General features: G+C 59.2%; 1 protein-coding gene across 1 annotated transcript in view; it reads left to right on the forward strand.

Annotated features, from left to right (window-relative positions):
• TECTA (tectorin alpha) overlaps positions 1–18812 on the forward strand; it is a 58588-nt gene that overhangs the window by 2728 nt on the left and 37048 nt on the right. Inside the window, exons 2-6 of the mRNA XM_055132181.1 lie at positions 4276–4409; positions 6887–7174; positions 10354–10491; positions 10780–10945; positions 15023–15435. Of these exons, the coding sequence (XP_054988156.1) occupies positions 4276–4409; positions 6887–7174; positions 10354–10491; positions 10780–10945; positions 15023–15435 (1139 nt within the window). The remainder of the gene's footprint in view (positions 1–4275; positions 4410–6886; positions 7175–10353; positions 10492–10779; positions 10946–15022; positions 15436–18812) is intronic.

Consider the following 18812-nt stretch of genomic DNA (forward strand, 5'->3'; position numbering starts at 1 on the left):
CTTATAGGACCTCCTCGCACCTCGTGAGGGTCCACTGCATGCCATTCAGCCGATCAATTATTACTGAACCAAAACAAGCTCACTGGCAGAGCCCCCCCTTTTTTTTCTTTTTCTCCTGGGATGGCTCGCTTGGTGCAGGGCTCTGCTCTTACGCTTACCGCAGGACGCAGACTCGTTCTCTGTTATGTTCACGCTGCCCGTCGATCTGGTTCATATTCCAGAACGACGGAGAGGCCCCGAAGCGGAGAGCAGGCAAACTCTGTCCGCTCCCCCTGCAGGGAGATGCTGGGTTTTACTCAACGTCCCTTGGCCCCCCACGGGAGCCGCCATGAGAATAGGAGAGCCTGGCTTCGGGGTGGGTGAGAGTTTTCTGGGGGGCGTGAGGGGGTAACCAGGCATCAGTCCTTGGAGCCAGCAAGTCTGAGGGTCACCTGCAGTGCCTCCCCTGCGTCCATGCCGCTGGTGCTGTGACCCTCTGAATGATCCACTCACTACATGCGTCTTTTCACGAAGGGGGGAGTCGGCGCTCGCAGAAAACCTTGAATGCAGGAGTTTGGAGTTTGCGGTTCAGCCCGACGCTGAACTCCAGCCGCCAGGGTGCAAGTGTGTTCTGTGCTGGTTGGGGTGGGCCTTGGGAGTTGCCACCAAGTGCACCTGGTGTTCTATTTACTCTGGCAAGCTGGGGAATTTTTTTTCTTTTTCTTTTTAAAATTCCAGGATGAATTATTCATCATTGCTTAGAATTTGGGTCTCTTTCATCTTCGCGCTTGTTCGCCACCAAGGTGAGTACCGCAGACTTCCATACGGCCCTTGATTAGCATGCTCTTGAATTTATAAGGAGGCAACTTCTGTTGGAGCTTAATTGTCAGGGCAGGTGTACACGTGTCTACAGATACAACAGGAAAGATGTAAATTAAACTCTGTTGTCAAGGACAAATTTTTTGTTAACTTGGAATAATGTTCACTTGCATTCCTGCTTTTTCTTACTTGGGGGCAGCTTCTTTGGTTTGGGTTTGGACTTGGGGCCACACCCAGTGGTGTGCTAAGGGGGTTCCCCTGGCTATGTATTCAGGAATTCCTCTCGGCGGCACTCAGGGGACCCTATGGGATGCTGGGGAAGGAACCCAGGTTGGCCACAGGCAAGGAAGGCAAAGGCCCTCCCTGCTGTGCCATTGCTCTGGGTCCTGGGGTATGTTTGTGGACACCAGACAGTCCTGGGTGGTGGTGCCAGACTTCCAGATAAGCCAGGTTACTTTCCTTCAAAGTATCTGGGGACCGGAGCAGTAGTACAGCAGGTGGGGTGTTTGCCTTGCATGCAGCCGACCCAGGTTGGATCCATGGCATCCCATATGGTCCCCTGAGCACCGCCAGGAGTAATTCCTGAGTGTAGAGCCAAGTGTGACCCAAAATGCCAAAAAAGTATATAGGGTGAGTGAGAACCGGGCCTGGTAACTGGTTCTCTCGGAGGCATTTAACTGGTGGCACAGACTCTGAGCCCAGAGAGACTGTTAGCATGGCACTGATGTCCTGGCCTTCTACAAGGGACTCCAGTCGAAAACGTCAAACAAAACAGGTCAGTTCATCGCCCTCCACAGCCTCTCCTGCTCTTCCTGTCAGCGTCTAGGAGAGCCCCCTGGAAACCCGAGAGAGAGAGAGAGAGAGAGAGAGAGAGAGAGAGAGAGAGAGAGAGAGAGAGAGGAGAGAGAGAGAGAGGGATGGAGAGAGAGGGATGGAGAGAGAGAGGGAGAGAGGGATGGAGAGAGAGAAAGGGAGAGAGAGAGGGAGAGAGAGAGAGGGAGGGGGAGAGAGAGAGGGATGGAGAGAGAGAGGGAGAGAGAGAGGGAGAGAGAGGGATGGAGAGAGAGGGAGAGAGGGAGGGAGAGAGAGAGAGGGAGAGAGAGAGAGGGAGGGAGAGAGAGAGGGAGGGAGAGAGAGAGAGAGAGGGAGAGAGAGGGAGGGAGAGAGAGAGAGCATCTCCATAGTGTCAAATTCTCATGTTTTTGTTGCCTGTGGACACTTATAGAGTGAACAAATGTAGAAGGCAGTGGGGTTAACCTTTAGATGTTCTGGGGTCGGGCGAAGTCCAATGGCTGTAATCCGCAAACGCCTGTGTGAGACCCCAGAAGAATGACGGCGACTCACTCTCGTGCCCTCATTCTCAGAAGGCATTTCTTGGGGGTGAGGGAGAAGCCTGGGAGATGGGTTTATTGTGCCAATTTGTTTATCGCGAAAGGCCCAGCCGATAGCCGGTGTAGGGATATCCTTTTATTAACTCTGGTACTATTGAGAGTTCGTGCTGTCAACAAGTCATATTTTCCTAATAGCAATGAATTCTAGGTCCAGGAGAATGGATTATCATTTCAATCTTCCTATTTCTGTCACTCAGTAGGCATTTGTTATATTAAATTTAATAATAGTATGATAATGTTAAATCAGAAACTTCATTGATTGCATGGCAAGTCTTTATAATAGTAGACAGCTGTGCTTTTTTGAAATTGCACTCTAGTCTTAGTTCTTTTGTTTTGCGGGGGGGAGGTGTGTCACACCCAGCAATGCACAGGGGTTATTTCTGGCTCTGCACTCAGGAATTACTCCTGGCAGTGCTCGGGGGACCATACGGGATGCTGGAAATTGAACCAGGGTTGGCGCACATGCAGGGAAAATGCCCTACCCGCTGTGCTATCACTCCAGCCCCCCCTCAGTTCTTTCAAAATCACGAACTAGTTAAGAAGAGCGTCTCGGAGGTCTACCTAGCCTTGGGAGCAGAGGGGCGGGGCAGACTCTGGCCATTGAATCCGTCCCCACCCTTTGCTGGGCAAATTGGCCAGTGTTGCAGCAAGCTTCGGTTCAGCTTTCCCTTAAAATGACTCCACCTGAGTGTGACTTTGAGCTTCCCACTGGGGCGTCACTCCCAAGTAGTTCCCCCGCAGAGGACAAATCCACAGCATGATCCGATTGGTGATCGTTCAAGCAATTTCATGGTCTCACCAATTGAATAAAGAAGTACTGGTGTGAGATGCTGGGTGATTTTTGAACACCCGCCTCCTAGGACCCGGGCAGCTGGGAGGTCATAAGGCGGCTTTCCCCCGCTGAACGTGACGGTGAATCCACATGGACCAACGAATTCCAGCCCTGCCTGTGGGCTCAGCTCGGTTGGTTCCCCAGTGATTTCCGGGACTCGGGGAACAGTGCTTGTGGCCGAGCCACGGGACCCTTTTCCCTGCTCCCGGGGATGTCTGCTCTCCGGAGAGATGGTGGCTCAGTTCCTGCTGGCCCCTGAGCGGGCCGGGCGGGCTGCTTCCTGCCCACGAGGCCTTCTGCCTGCTCTGAGTGGGGTCTGGGCTCGCTGCAGACCCCCCGGAGCAGAGGGCCGAGCCCTGACCAGTCGCTGGCCAGCCCACAGGTCCCAGTAGCACCAAATGGGGGGTTTCCCATGGAGAAGTTCTCTGCTGCTCACCAGCCTGCGTGCCACATGCCAGCGGGGCACTAGGACCCGGAATGCAGCAGGCAGGCCCCTCAGGAACCATGGTCAGGAACCCCAGACAGGCTGGTCACTGCCCCGGAAAACTAGAAAGCCATTTACTTTTTACTCGTGTGTGTGTGTGTGTGTGTGTGTGTGTGTGTGTGTGTGTGTGTGTGTGTGTGTGTTTGGCAGCTACCCGTGGCGTATTCGATATGCCAAAAACAGTAACAAGTCTCACAATGGAGACACTAGTGGTGCCCGCTCAAGCAAATTGATGAGCAACGGGATGACAGTGGCAGTGTTTTGTAGGCCTGCCTCTGGGGGTGCCGCACGTCCTGCCCTGCCCGGGACTCCCAGGAGGGGCGTCCTCTCAGGAACAGGCACGGTCCACTCCGGGGACCCGAGGGAGGTGTCCACACAGGCCCCTGCTCCATACGCTGACCCTCCCCCTCGGGCTTCCACCCCTCCCGAAGCCTGGGCAGAGCCAGGCCCACCTCTTGGGGCTCTGAGTGGCCAGGCAGGGCAGAGTCCCCAGCGTCCTGGCCAGCTCTGACCAGGGCACTCTGCAAGGCCCCGGGGAGGCATGGAAGTGACACCTGAGTGACTTCTCCACGGGAGAAGTGGCTCCATGCTCCCTCCCCTCCGCAGAGGCGGGCGGTGACACAGGGCCGTGCTCAGTTTGGGGACTAATGGAAAGGAAACCCGAGGGAGCTGCCCGAGGGAGCTGGCCGGCCGCGGGGGGCTCGGAGGGGAGTCCCTGGCCAGGCGGAAGGGGGATCTGTTCTCTCTCTAACCACCGTCTCTCCTGACAGTCCACCCCAGGGAGCTCATGTATCCGTTTTGGCAGAACGATACCAAGACCCCCAAAGTAGACGATGGGAGCTCCTCGGAGATCAAGCTGGCCATCCCCGTTTTCTTCTTCGGCGTCCCTTACCGCACCGTCTATGTAAGTGGACCAGCCCTGGGCGGGTGCTCCGCCGCCCCCTCTGTTGGCGACTGAGAAAGACACTTTCAGTACCTTGCTTGGGGCTCTTTGGGCTGGCGGACTGTCAGCAGCCAGCCCTGCGGGCCAGGAAGCCCTGAGGTCTCGTGCGGTTTGACACCGCAGGAAGTCAGTGGCCGACTGACCGGCTCGTGTTCAGAGGGGCAGAGCGTTGGGGCAGCCCCTGGCGGCTGTGGGAGAGGAAACCCGGAGGGGAAGCGGAAGCCGGGAACATCCTTTCTGTGGCAAGAGAAAAGAGAGACGATGAATCACAACAGGAACAATATTGGTTTTCTTTCCTTTCTGGGGGTGTGAAAACTTGGGGCATCTGTTGTTTGGGGGAGGGGGCGTCCCACCCCTTTGGAGCAGAGCTGGGGCATGGGAGAGGAGGAACCACCGCGGACAGACTTCGCCTGCAGAACTTGCCTTCCCCTTGGGGCCGCGCACAGTCAGGGCTGCAGCAGGAGACCCGCCCGTCCCGAGCACTGTGTTCTGGGTCTTTTTACTTTTATCTTTTTTGGATCACTGGATCTTTTTTTGGATCACGGTTGCATCCAATGAGAAGGCCTGGCTGGCATAGACATCCATCATCACATCCCCTCCCAGCCCTGCCCTGGCAAGAGAAGGAAGCCCCCCTCCCCCTTCCCTGCACCCCTCCCCCCTCCACCCCCGCCCCACCCCCTCCATGCTTCTTGCTGCTCTGTCTTCTCTAGCGTTGAATAGAGAGTTGAGGGTTGGCTGCATAGGAAAGACTTCCTCTCTCTGGCCTAAGCAGTGCTCCCTGAACCCCTAGCATCAGTGTCACCGGGGCGCCTGTGGGATGTCCCCTCCAGGGCCCCGCCCAGTCGGAAACTGGGGGAGGGGCTTTGCGGATCCAATAAGACGGATGGGGCCGAGGCCCACAGCCCTCTGAGAACTCCGTTCTGAGCGGTCGGCTGTAACCAGAACTGCTTCCTCTGAGGCCCGCCCGATCCCATGAGCCCCGCATCCCCAGAAGCACAGCGTGCTGCCGGCTTGCGGTGGCCTCGTTGTGGGCGCCAGAATGGGCTGAGCTGGTTCGGGAGATGATGAGAGCGCCCCCTTCCCGCCCCCCCCCCGCCCCAGCAGAACTTAGTCTCCCGGGCATCTAGGACAGGTATCTTTAGACAAGCTCCTCTGTCCCCAAGATCGCATTGGGGGTCAGAGTGGGGACCTTTGCTTGCAGCCCGAGGGGGTCTTCACAGAGACGGCCCCTCTGACTAGGGGCGGTGACACGTTCCAAGGCTATAGTTCTTCCCTCTTCCCTGCAGACAGTAGACACGCAGTGGCGGCCTAGCTGGGCCCCCTGGCCCCTTCGCTTCCTTTCTGAGCCCTCAGTGGGTTGGCACCACCCTGGCCTGGGGCTACCGCCGACCCGTAGCAGCCGGGTTGTTGGGAAGGTCCAGGAGAGTTGCAGTTGACAGGCACAGGACCAGGCGCTGTTCTGGGGCGGAGGAGTCGACCCCCAGGGGCCCCCATCCGGGCGGGGTCGCCTTCCCACCACAGTCCTGTCTGCTTTAGAGCCTGCCCGAGGCACGAGGTCCTGTCAGCCATACCCACCCCTACGCCCGGGCCCAGGGTCAGTGACAACTGCCCGCTGCCTGGCAAGCCGCCAGATGTGGAGTGACTTCGAGGCCCCTGATGCCAGACTCAGTCCCTCGCTGTGGCACTCCCTGACCAGGCTGGGGTGTGCTCGGGGCCCCGTGTCTCGGCCGGCAGGTAAATGGGAAACCGCCAGGACAGGCTGCTGGGTCGTCCTGAGTCCGAAGCCCGGGGGGGGGGGGGGTTCCCGTTTCTCTCTCGCCAGACACTCTCCTCATGTACCGCCAGACACAATTTCTCCGTCGGAGAAATATCACAGAGCATCCCTACACAAACCTCGACGGTGTTGCCGTGTAACCCACTGGGGCCAGAGGCACCACCGTCAGATACGAGGGCCGCTGACCAAAATGTCACCGAGGGGTCCGAGAGCATGACGGGAATCAAGTGCCCGTGAGAGCGGCTCGATTCTGTTAACTTGTCACTGTCTGCAGCGCCGGTGTCTCCCGGCTGCTCTTGCCTCTTTGGCATCTGACTCTGTCTTCACCCAGCAAAGCCCTCACCTGTCCCTCACCCCCAGCCCCCCCCCCCCACACACACACCAGTGGCATTTGATCAGTCGAAGTCTAGATGATGGGACACAGAACACACGAGTGAGCCGAGCGTCGTTATTAATAAGAAACGATACCGGCTGCAAATTGGAAGTGAAAGGAAACCAATGAGTTTGTCTGGCAGGAAATGAACCCATTCCTTGAGCAGTGGGATGTGGTACGGGGTGGGGGCTCGGGGCTGACGGCTCCGGCGGGGCCCCCCCCACACCCCGTCCACACTGTCAGCGTGTGTCCGTGTTGGTCTGCGCGCTCAGGCACCCGCCCCTCCCGCAGGTCAACAATAACGGCGTCGTCTCCTTCAACGTGCTCGTGAGCCAGTTCACGCCCGAGTCCTTCCCCCTGACGGACGGCCGCGCCTTCATCGCCCCCTTCTGGGCGGACGTGCACAACGGGATCCGAGGCGAGATCTATTACAGGGAGACCATGGACCCCGTCATCCTGAAAAGGGCCACCAAGGACATCAGGAAGTACTTCAAAGACATGGCGGCCTTCTCTGCCACTTGGGTTTTCATTGTCACGTGGGAGGAAGTCACGTTTTATGGCGGGAGCAGCACCACACCCGTAATAATCCGAGCGTTCGTTTTTTCCCCGCTTCCCGCCCCGACACCCACTTCCTGTCCACCTTCACAACCATGAGGGAGTGTGATGGTCAGAGCTGAGAGGCCCCCCCCCCCCCGCTGGCCTTGCATTAAGCTAGTCTGGCCACCCGCTTTTTGGCAAACTGGGAGGTATTGTAGCGACCCAGCCTGGACAGCTGTCCCCCTCAGAAGGGCATCTTCCTTAGCACTGACCGCCAGGAAGGGGCCTCTCCTGTGTTGGCGGGGAGGGATGATAGCTCTGACCCAGCCACACAGTTAGGGACCCGGCGAGGACCCCAAGAGGACACGTACCCCGGTAGGAAGAGGAAAGAGATTTGGGGCACCAATAACCCAACTCGTTGTATTGTATTATGACCTTTTTCTGTTCTGCTCTTTTTTTTTTTTAAATTATGGCCAGGGCTGGAATTGTTCCTATCTGATGTTAATTGGAGTGGGCAGTTTAAGCCTTTCATGAATCAAGTTCCAACATCTGCTCGAAACTCCCACATGGGCAGTCGAATAAGAGAGATGATTGTGGGCATTATGGTCAATAATGAACCTTGTACCGGAAGGACCAGAGTGGGGCTCTCAGGAGCGGCGCTGGGTGACGCGGGCAGGGCGGCTCCTTGAAGCAGCCCTCAGCCTTCAGCCGCAGACTTTCTAGAAAGGGAGCGAAGAAACTGCAGAATCCGCCCTCGGCTTGCTGAGGGCCAGGTTCCCTCGCAAACTGTCTCCCAGTTTCCTTGGCCGGGAGCCCGCTGTTTGGGGGTGGAACGGGAACTGCTAAGTCAGACACCAGAGGTGGAAAGTGCTGGGCTTGCAGTCTGCCCTGGCTGCTCGGGAGCGTGGTGTTTTAGCACCTCTGGCCGAGAGCACCAGGCCACGTTTTATTGCCGAGAGGCCCGCAGCCCAGCCCGGCGCACGCCTCCCTCAGCAGTGGACGCACCAGCTCGCAGTAACCTCTAAAGTAGCTCACATGTCCCTCTGCCATGTTATGGATTGCTAACGACTCCTTGGGTGATGTTTTATGTCCTCTAAAACCCCGTGCCTTACAGCGTTAGAATGCAGGATGCCAGCCATCGATAAACGTGAGTGCCAGGGAGAGGGGGGCGGGGATGAGGAGACGTGCCCGTCAAGTGCTGACCACCATTTCCCCCCGCCCCCCCAACACTTCCGTCAGCAATAAAAGATGGCAAGATAATTTAGATAGTTTCTAGTGGGTGCTTGGGACGGGGCGAGGACTCCTCTATGAGGATGGACGAGGAATCAGCGCGGCGCCGTGGACAGGGCCGTGGACAGGGCCATCCATCCCCATCTTCCGCGTCAGCCCGTCGTCCATCTGCCTTTCTCCCTGCTCTCCGTGAGGGACACAGATCATCGGGCTGGCAGGGCGCTGGGGCGGGGGAGCTTGCAGAGGCAGCATCCCCTGACGCCCGATAGAAGGGGCAGGGGTGCGCCCTCCCGGGAGGAGAACTGGGGTTTGCCGGGAGCCGGCTCTCCAGAGGACAGTGTCTTGGCACGTCCTGTAGCTCAGGAGGGCATGTTGGGCGTGAGCGCCAGCCTCTGCAGAGGTGAGGGGTGCAGGCTAGAGACGGTCAGTAAAGGGACCAGGAGCCCGACTGCCGCGCTCAGGTGGCACTGCACTGCAGCACTGTCGTCCCGTTGTCCATCGATTTGCTCGAGCGGGCACCAGAAACGTCTCCATCGTGAGACTTGTTGTTACCGGTTTTGGCATATGGATTACTACGCCACAGGTAGCTTGCCAGGCTCTGCCGTGCGGGCTCTCCGAGAGGGACGGAGGAATCGAACCCGAGTCGGCCGTGTGCAAGGCAAATGCCCTACCTGCTGTGCTATTGCTCCAGTCCCCTCACTCAGAGCCCGGAAAGGCCCCGGCGGTGGGTGGGGGGCAGTCCCGGTGCGGAGAGAGTGTGAACCCCGGGGGCCGAGGGTGCTCTGTGGCTGTGCCCCAAGTATCTTCTGGGTCCAAGTGGGGGTCTCCCAGAACTGTTCCCGGCTCCCACCCTCTAATGGGAGAATCCGGGTCAGGAGGCAGGCTTGGTTCTTGGTGGCCTTGCCCATGGCCAGCACCCGATCCCGTGGAGAGTGTGCAGCTGCCCGGTGTCCACGCTCTGTGCCCTACTTTCCCCCTTTGTCGCCCGAGGCCAGCGCCTGGAGGCGTCCACCCAGGCCCGTCTATCCAGAATACCATCGCAGGCCCGGAGCGCAGGGCCCGCTCGGAAGCTGGGCTGTGTCACAGAAAGGGCTTTTCTTCCCTCGCGCCTTGTCTCTCTCCCCGGGGCCGGTTATGATGGGAGATTTGGGGCTTCCGAGATCCTCTGGCCCAGTTTGATGCCCCCAGGATAAGGCTGCGGGTCTTCCTCCGTGTTGAACAGAGGGTGTGACCGGATGGTATCAGGCCCCGGGTGGGGAGGGCCTGAAATGCAGCTGGCCTCACCCTTTCGGCTCGGTTTCCTGAAAACACACATCCATGGACGGGGATGAGCGAAGGGAAAGAGTTTGCGAGGGCTTATTTCTGGAAGCAGTTGGCAAGACTCTTTTGAATTTATATAACATCTCTATCTGTAAAAAAAATTTTTTTTTCTAATTATTAAAACCTCATGTAGTGACAGTTCCACTGAGAGAGATGGGGAGGGGCGTCCTGGCTGGCCCCTTGCTCCATGCCCCAGGAAGTACCCTGACCTCAGGGCCTTGGTTTCCTTGGGGTGGGGGGGTGGGGGGGAACACAGTCCCCTGAGGTCTGCCGGGGTGCCGAGCCCAGATAAAGTGATGTATAGATGCTCCCCTGATTTGGGGCCTCCCGGTGGGCAATTTCCGGCTCCCATGGAGCCCAAGGGGTTTCTGCTCACAGGCCAGCCCGGTCCACACCTGCCTGAAGCTCCCCCTCTCCCCCGCACCCTGCCCGCTCGCCTTCCCATTGCCTGTTCTCATGCTGCCACCTATAGGTGCTGGCGTGTCATCTCAGTGGGGCCAAGCGGGAGAGAAGGGAGGGCTGCCGGGCTGCAGACAGGACCCCCCCACCCCCACCCCAGCCAGCTCTGAGAGGAAGCCCCAGCTGCGGGAGGGCAGGGCGGGCGGGAGGGGTGGGGGGGCAGGGGGCGGCTACTGGGGAGCGTGAGTCATGCCCCCCCTTCCCACCCGCAGGTGAACACCTTCCAGGCCGTGCTGGTGTCTGACGGCTCCTACACCTTCACGCTCTTCAACTACTACGAGATCAACTGGACCACGGGGACGGCGAGCGGAGGCGACCCCCTGACGGGGCTGGGCGGCGTCATGGCCCAGGTAGGCTTCCTGCCCTCGCAGCTGCCTGTGGCTCGCTGGAGGGACCCCGCTCCCCCCGACCCCCCTTCTTCCCTGAGACCAGCCGTACGGCCCTTGTGGCCTGGTCCGGCTCTGACTCTGCCACCCCCAGGCTTGCAAGAACCGGAACTTTCTCCCCACTCTGAGCAGCGGGGGCTGCGGGACGGCCAGCATGCCAGACGCTCTCTTTGGGGAGACGAGTAAAAAGCCTCAGGAAAGGAGGGGGGGGGCGTGCGTGTGCACCAAAGCCTTCCCCCGTCCATGCTCCAGGCAGGATTCAACGGCGGGAACCTGACCAATTTCTTCAGCCTCCCGGGGTCGAGAACCCCCGACATCGTGAATATCCAAGAGACCACGAACGTCAATGTTCCGGGCCGCTGGGCGTTCAAAGTTGACGGGAAGGAAATTGACCCGGCCAACGGCTGCACCTCCCGAGGTGAGAGCTTCCGCCGTGCCCGGTGCGCCCGCGCGGGTTGGCTTGCCGCGATTGACAGGCAGGCTTTTAAGCCACGGGGGCGGACGCGCTCCTCATGCCGCTGCTCCTCTTTGACATCTCTCAGCTGGGTAATGGAGATCAAGGTAATTTTAGCGCACACATTCATCACTCCGGGGGCTGAAACGCTGCCTTTGCGGCTCGGCAGCTCCCGGCCCTGCCGGGGGTGTGAACACGGCTCCCCGCCAGAGTGGACGGGGGCTCCGGAGTGATTTCCCAGCCAGGTGGGGGGAGAGAGCCCTCCTGTCGAACACCGCTCTTGCTCTTGCCGGTCCCCTCCCCTCTGCATCCCTCTTCTCCCCTCCACTCCGCTCTGCGTGCTCTGCCGTCTGCACTTGGTAGGTTCGAGGGAGTGGGTGGGCTGGGAGCCTTGCCAGGTCTCACTGAGCGTAAATGAGGGCTTCCTGGGAAGATCAGAAAGGAGGCGGCAACAGGAGGCACTCTCTGGGGGCCGCATCTCCGAGAACTCGCCCGGCAGCTGCAAAGCCCACAGGACTTTGGGGCGAATCAAAGCTGGCGTCGGGCCGGCATCAGTGAGCTCTGTGGAGGGAGTCTCCCTGGGTTTCCTTCAAAGTTTGGAGCCGTTTTGGATGTGCAAAACGTCCCAGGACTCGCAGGAACCGCTTCTTATGTGTCTAAAAGTACTCGGGGGGTGGGGGGTGGGGAGGAGAGGGCTTTGGAGCACAAGTGGTCACAGCTAGAATTACATTCTATTCATCTCCTTGCCACCCACCCAACCAGCCAGCCAAGCACCTGTCCAACCACCTTGCCACCCACTTACCCACCCAGCCATGCCCATGCACCTATCCAACCACCTTGCCACTCATCTACCCCTGCACCCACCCACCCACCCACCCACCCAGCCGTGCACCTGTACAACAACCTATCCATTCACTCCCTACCCTCCCTACCCGCTGACTACCTGTTCATCAACCTACATATACCCCATCTTCCCATTTGCCCACCCACCCAGCCTCCTACCAGTCTATCCATCCATCCACCTGTTCGTCCATCTCTCCGCATCGGCCAGCCACCAGCCTTCCCAATACTGAGAACCCGCAGTCCAGCCACTCTGGGCAGTCCTGAGGCTGGGGCACGGGCCTCTCCCAAGGCGGCCCTGGAGACGGCGACAGCAGTGAGAGACCCAAGTCCAGGGCTCTGGAAGCGCAGGGGAGGACTGGGGAAATAGCTCAGGTGCATAAGGAAGTTTGGGGTTGGGACAAGAGGTTTCCCAAGGCCTCTTGCCCTCCCTGGGAGGGAGAGCCTTGCCCGGTGGCCTCTGTGTCCCAGCCGCCCCGGAAGGCTTCCAGTTTCTGGGCTGACTCCGTTTTAGTTTGTGTCACAGAGGAAAATGTCACATTCCCCTGATTGGAGATGGCACAGCCTCGTCTGCACCCCACCCCCTGCTCTGGGTCAGGCGGATCCAAAGCGCCTTTGCCCTAGGGAAAGGTCTCCGGGAAGGCGGCCAGCCCAGGGGCTCGGACAGTCCGCCATGACCAGGAGAGCAAGCGTTTCCGGCTTCTGGGGAAGAGCTCACGGGTTCAGAGACTGTTGAAAGGCAGCTCCACTAAAAGCCATGGGGAGAGAGCGAGGCCCCTCCCCTGGGTGGCCTGCATGGAACACAAGCGTGCGCACGCACATACACACACACACACACACACACACACACACACACACACACACACACATACACACACAGGACCCACCGGCCCCACCCTCCATCACACATTCCCAAGGGCCCAGCACAGCCTCTGGCCCAGGTTCTGAGGATGAAAGGCCGGTCACGGGCACCCTTCTGGGCCAGCCTGCGTCTCCATTCCAACTTCATTCTTCTCCTGAGTTATGAGTCTCCTAGGCAGGGCAGAGCCAGCGTCTTTCTCCCAACCTCTGTGCATTTGGGTGTGGGGGCGGGTCATCCATTCATCTGAGGAGGGGGCCCTGGCCTGGAGATGGTGGGGAGTGGGTTACACAGAGCTGGTTTATTAAATCGGTGTTTTGCAAGCAAAATCACCTCCGTGGGTCTTCTGCTGCAAAGCCACCTCTTTTCAAAGACCTTTTCCTCTCTCCCCTTGCATCCCAGCAAAGCAGGAGGGAGGAATTATACAGTGTGGCAGCTCTGTGCAGTCTGGCAGCCCTGGGCTGGCGCAGGGCATGGGGCTCGCTGGGAGGGGCAAGTCTTTGAAGGGCTGTTGCATATGAATGAGTGGGAATGTGGAGGAATCTTTGATCCACCTTTGAGCCTCTGAAACAGGTGAAGCCCACCACGGCCTGTGGAGTTGTCATCATTCTGGTGGCCAGTCCCGGGGCCCTGTCACCCAGACACCCCGCCTTCTGCTCAGGTCAGCCCTGCCCGCTGGCGCTGCCGGCTGGGATTCAGTTGTGTAAACACAGACGCGGTTCCAGTGAGTTGTTCCTGGGGCGTGCCACTATTTACATCTCTGCGCCTTTGCTATTTTCCCTTCTGACGTCCTCAATTTACAGACGCTTCCACCCCTGAAGACCCGTGCTGGCGTTTTGCAGCATCCCTGTCTCCCCCGATCAGACTTGGGCGATAGTGTGGCCCACGTCCTACCACGTAGGGACCCCTGATGCGGGGACCTTGTCAGCAGAGTTGGCTGTTGTTTTGGGAGCTGGTCTTCTTGCCTTGACCCTCATTGCCCATGGCTCAGAGATGCTATTTCTGTGGAAGGGTCGATGTTGATAACTGGAAAATTATGTAGCTCTTTGGGGAGAGGGGACCAATGGGATTTGTTACGGGAAAAGTTGAAGTTATTTGTGTGTGTATCTCTGTGTTTTTTTTTTTCCTTTGGTGTGTCTGTGTGTTTGTATGTGCACTTATGTATATGTGTGTTGAGTGTTTGTGTCTGTTTGAGTATTTTTATGTGTGTGTGCTTGTATGTGTTTGAGTGTGTTTGTGTGTGTTTGAGTATGTTTATGTATGTATCTGTGTGTGGTTGTGCATGTGCTTGTGTGTGCTTGTGTGTGTGTTTGTATGTGTATTTGAGTGTGTTTGTGTGTGTGTTTGAGTGTCACACCACAGGGCCTGCACTGCACCACTCTGGGCAGTGACTCTGTGGTTTATGTGTGTTCGTGTGTATGTGTATGTCTGTGTGTGTGTGTGTTTGTGCATTTCCCAAGTAGATCCCAGGAGGCCCAGAAACCCCATTGTCAGTTCTCGCCACCTGGTCTGCTTGATTGATGTCCGGGCCCGAGGATGTGGGCCTGGCGTGTGAGCGCTGCCCCGTGTCAGCGTGAGGTGCCCGGGCAGGCTCTGGGGGCTCTAAGAGCCTTTGCTGGGACTAAGCCGAGGTCAGCCCTGCCCCAGACTCTCCCTGGGTACTCTGGATTGAACTGTATCTTCCTCCAGATTTGCTCTTTTCTGGAGCATACTGAGCCCAGCTAGTGCTGAAGGAGCCTCTGTGTGTGTGTGTGTGTGTGTGTGAGACTGGGGGACTGGAGAGACAGTACAGGGGTTCTGGTGTTTGCCTGACATGGCTCCACCCCGGCTGGCCCCTGGCACCACGTGGTCTCTCCCCAGTTGCTGGGTGCAGCTCTGGAAGCCCTCAACACTGGATGTGACCCTGGGCCCCCTGAAGCATCCCGGGAGCCCCTGGGTCATCCATGGTACCACAGGGCCTGCGCCGCACCACAGCCCCGGGCTCTTGCCTTGAACAAGTAGCCCATGGGCAGGGTGGGTCTCCTGAGCATCCCTGGAGAACAAAGGGACCAACTGGATCACTGGGTGGTCTGGCCCAGGGGCCCTTCTGAAGCTTCTTCCTGGGTGCTGGGTTGGGGCGGGCGTCCCCAGCCCTCCGCCCCTCTCCCCACCCGTGGGAGTAGGCGTCCCCAGTGTGGAGATGGGGACTGTGTCAGCCTCGGTTTCCTTGTATGCCAAAAGAGGGCACCCAGTCTCCCGGGGTCTTGTGCGGGTGGAAGGAAAGGGTGGGGGGTCCCACAGTCAGCCCCAGTTACCCACGGGGGGCTCTCGGTCACGCCAGTTCCACCGCCCTTGTCCCCCAGGACAGTTCCTGCGGCGAGGGGAGGTGTTCTGGGAAGACCTGAACTGCACCATCAAGTGCCGCTGCCTGGATTTCAACAACGAGATCTACTGCCAGGAGGCGGCCTGCGGCCCCTACGAGCTGTGCGAGCCCCGGGGCCGCCTCTTCGCCTGCAGCGCCCTGGAGACCAGCACGTGCGTGGTGTTCGGCGAGCCGCACTACCACACCTTCGACGGCTTCCTCTTCCACTTCCAAGGCTCCTGCGCCTACCTGCTGGCCCGGCAGTGCCTGCACGCCTCCAGCCTGCCCTTCTTCAGCGTGGAGGCCAAGAACGAGCACCGCGGGGGCTCGGCCGTGTCCTGGGTGAAGGAGCTCTCGGTGGAGGTGAACGGCTACAAGATCCTCATCCCCAAGGGCAGCTACGGGAAAGTCAAGGTGAGGCCCCACGGCTGCCAGCCCCGACCACCCGCTCCGGGGCCCGCCCTGCCCGGCACACAGGGCCTGGAAGTCGCCTTTACCCAGCTACGAGGCTCTCTGTCTGTCTGTCTGTCTGTCTGTCTGTCTGCAGTGCGGTGTGAAGGCACTTGTGTGGACAGGGTCGGCCCACGCTCACGCTCACAGCCCCGCGGGTACCCAGACCACGGAGTCACTGCCCGGGGGGCTGAGTTCTGTTCTCACAGACCTGCTGGCGGTGGTCTTGAGACAGGGCTGCCCAAGGCGCACCCCCACCTTCAGGCCCACCTGTGGCTGGCAGTTCTCGCTCCCCACTCTGTGCTGTTGGCTGAGGCATGGCTTGTCGTCCCCAGAGACCACCCTGGCCCACATCCCCGCTCCCCTCTCCCCCACCAACCCCCCGGCCCAGCCCCACACACAGATACCAGGGAAGGCCCAATCTTGGCGGTTTCTTTTGTTTTGTTTTGTTTTTGCTTTTTGGGGTCACACCCAGCAATGCACAGGGGTTACTCCTGGCTCTGCACTCAGGAATGAACTCCTGGTGGTGCTGTGGGGGACCCTATGGAATGCCAGGGATTGAACCCGAGTCAGCCACGTGCAAGGCAAATGCCCTCCCCGCTGTACTATGGCTCTGGCCACGGTGGTTTCTTTTGTGACACCTGGTGTGGGGGCGTGGATGAGAGAGAACAGGCCGCAGATGCAAACGGTTCTCGTCACTGTCCCCAGAGTCAGGCAGAGGCTGAGAGCACTGGAGAACGAGGCATTCGCAGTTCCTCACTCGGCCGGGGCCCCACCTTCCCGATGCCGATGAAGGCCTCGGTAGGTCCACTTTTCTTCACGCAGCGATAATCCAGAGCAGGAGGGGCGGAGCGCCCAAAACCCCAGGCCGTCCTTAAGCCGTGCCGCCCAGGTCATTACCAAGATCACAAAGCAGAACCGGGCCCCGACAGGGCTTGTCTCTGTTCTAAGGTCCGTGTTGGAGTTTTAATTGAGGCGGCACTTCCCACGGAAGGCAGGCCACGGAGCGGAGTCCACGTCTTCTGGCCCTGCCGGTCCTGGCTCTGTGCAGCTTGTCAGAGTCGTAATTAGGGATGTGAGCTACGGCGGAGGGTGAGATGCAGTTTCCTTGTTATTTGGTTAGTCTCTCCAGGGGAGCCGTGCAGCCAATCAGGGGGAGGCGTACACAGACGCTGGCATTTCCAGTTCGGAAAACATTTGCTGGCCTCCCCCCCACGCTGTGCCGTGGGGTTGGTGTGTCTGCGGTGGAAAAGGAAGCTTCAGGCTTTATTCCTGTTTTCCATGTTGATTAAAACTTTCTTTAGTTTGCTCATAGCCAGACACCCCCTCGCCCCCTGTTGGTTTCTGTTTTTGTTTTTGGATACAGGAGAACGGAGTGCTGTCGTTGCTTTGGGGCCAGGCACGAGGGGCGTGGACTCTTCAATTTTCTGTCGTTGACAGGGAGCGTGGACGTGAATGTCAATGTTTCCGAAAGAAAGGGTCACGTGACTCCAGCTGCACTCGGGTGTCGGCTCCCGTTCCCTCCTGCTAAATGGCTTCTTAAGTGTGTGTGAATCCACCTCCTCGGCTGGGGATGAGGTGGTGGTGGTGGGGGGTCCCTGTGGGCAGCAGAGCCCCCCCCAGAGTGAACTGGGGACCAGCAGGAAGTGGGGTGGGGGGTCCTGGAAGGATGACACACGGGGCCGAGACCCGTCTGCAGCTTCTCGGGCGATGGCCTTTCCCGAGGGCCAGGCTCACATGTGGGGTCTCTCCTCTGGGAGCTGTTTCCGAGGAGAAAATAGACAACCTGAGACTGGGCTAATTGAGCCAGAGAAAGCCAGCTGGACCCGCAAGTACCAAACACCAAACACCCTCCTTCTCCCAACACATCCATGCTGTTCCGGTGCCTGGGAAAGGCCAGAGTACGTGGTGATGAAGGAGCCCGGCTGGGGTCCGTGCTGGGACCTGCCGAGTGCCCCCTGAGGCTTGTCTTCCCCATCTGCAGAAAGGGGACAAACCACGCAAAAGGCTGGTGTTTAGGTGCTGGAGTGATAGCACAGTGCGGAGGGCGTTTGCCTTGCACATGGCCAACCCTGGGCTCAATTCCCAGCATCCCATATGGTCGCCCGAGCACCACCAGGAGTCATTCCTGAGTGCATGAGCCAGGAGTAACCCCTGTGCATCGCCGGGTGTGACCCAAAAAGAAAAAAAAAAAAGCTTGCGTGTGGGGGTGTAGGTCAGCCCTGGCTACCTCTGAGTAACCTGGAGGCAGGAGGGGGCAGAGAGAAGGTCACTTTGGAAACCAGTCAGACCCTGACAGCTCCATGTGGGACGAGCCCCAAGCCTCAGTTTCCCCATCTGCAAAAGGGGAAGGTGATAGACCTCCTGGTGGGGGAACATGAAACTTTCAGATCAGATGCCCTCTCGTGTGAGTCAGGCGCAAAGCTGGTGCCCTGTGGGTGCCCCTACCCACCCTTCCCCCCCACCCACAACACCCCACCCCCTCCAGCAGTGATGCTCGCCGAGTAGTCCTGGGCTTGTTTCTGCCCCTCTCCCAACTGTGCTCCTCCCACAGCCCAGGGAGATGCTGCCGGGGGTCCAGAGAGGAGAAGGGACAGCACGGAGGGGAGATTGGTCCAGTGAGCACTGCACGGGCATGGAGGTCCAGGACGGGAGGAGGGGAGACCCCAGGTGCTCCCTGAGCTCCTCCCCTTGGCACTGTGGTGGTATTTGTTCGGGGGCCACACCTGGCTGGGCTCAGGGCTTACTCCTGTGCTCAGGGATCACCCCTGACCCAGGTGGGCCATGTACAAGGCCAGTGCCTCCCTGCGGTGCTATTGCTCTGTCCCCTTCCCCGGGCACTTTGGAAGCAAACAGCAAGTGGCCGGACACCCGTCGCCTGAGAGGGTCACAGAGAGCCTGGTGCAGAGTGCAGAAGGGACGTGGGAGCTGGGAGAGGCCAGTGCCTGTGGTCAGCCTGGGCCTGAAGCCAGCCTGGCTAGGGCAGGCCTCATGCAGGAAACCAGGACGTGGTGGCGGCAGCAACAGCCAGGGCATGGGCCCCGTGGCGCCTGCTCGAGGCCCTGGAGAGGCCAGCGGGGCCCAGCGGGCGCTCAGGGGAGGCCGGAGGAGCCCTTTCGGCAGAGGGTGGGTTTGGCCTTCCTAGAGCCTCAGCCCCGGGCGCCCTCCACATCGCAGCCCGGATCAGTGCAGACCATCCCTGCCCGTCCCCAGCCTTCCCTTCCTCCAGGCTTTTCTCTCCCTGACTCCGGCCTTCCACCTGGCAGAGACGAGTGCACCCCAGCCTCCCGTTTCTCTCTCTAGCTCTGGTTCTCTGCTGGGCAGGTGTTTCTCGGCCCTGC

Source organism: Sorex araneus, chromosome 3, assembly GCF_027595985.1.
Source record: "Sorex araneus isolate mSorAra2 chromosome 3, mSorAra2.pri, whole genome shotgun sequence".
NCBI lineage: Eukaryota > Metazoa > Chordata > Mammalia > Eulipotyphla > Soricidae > Sorex > Sorex araneus.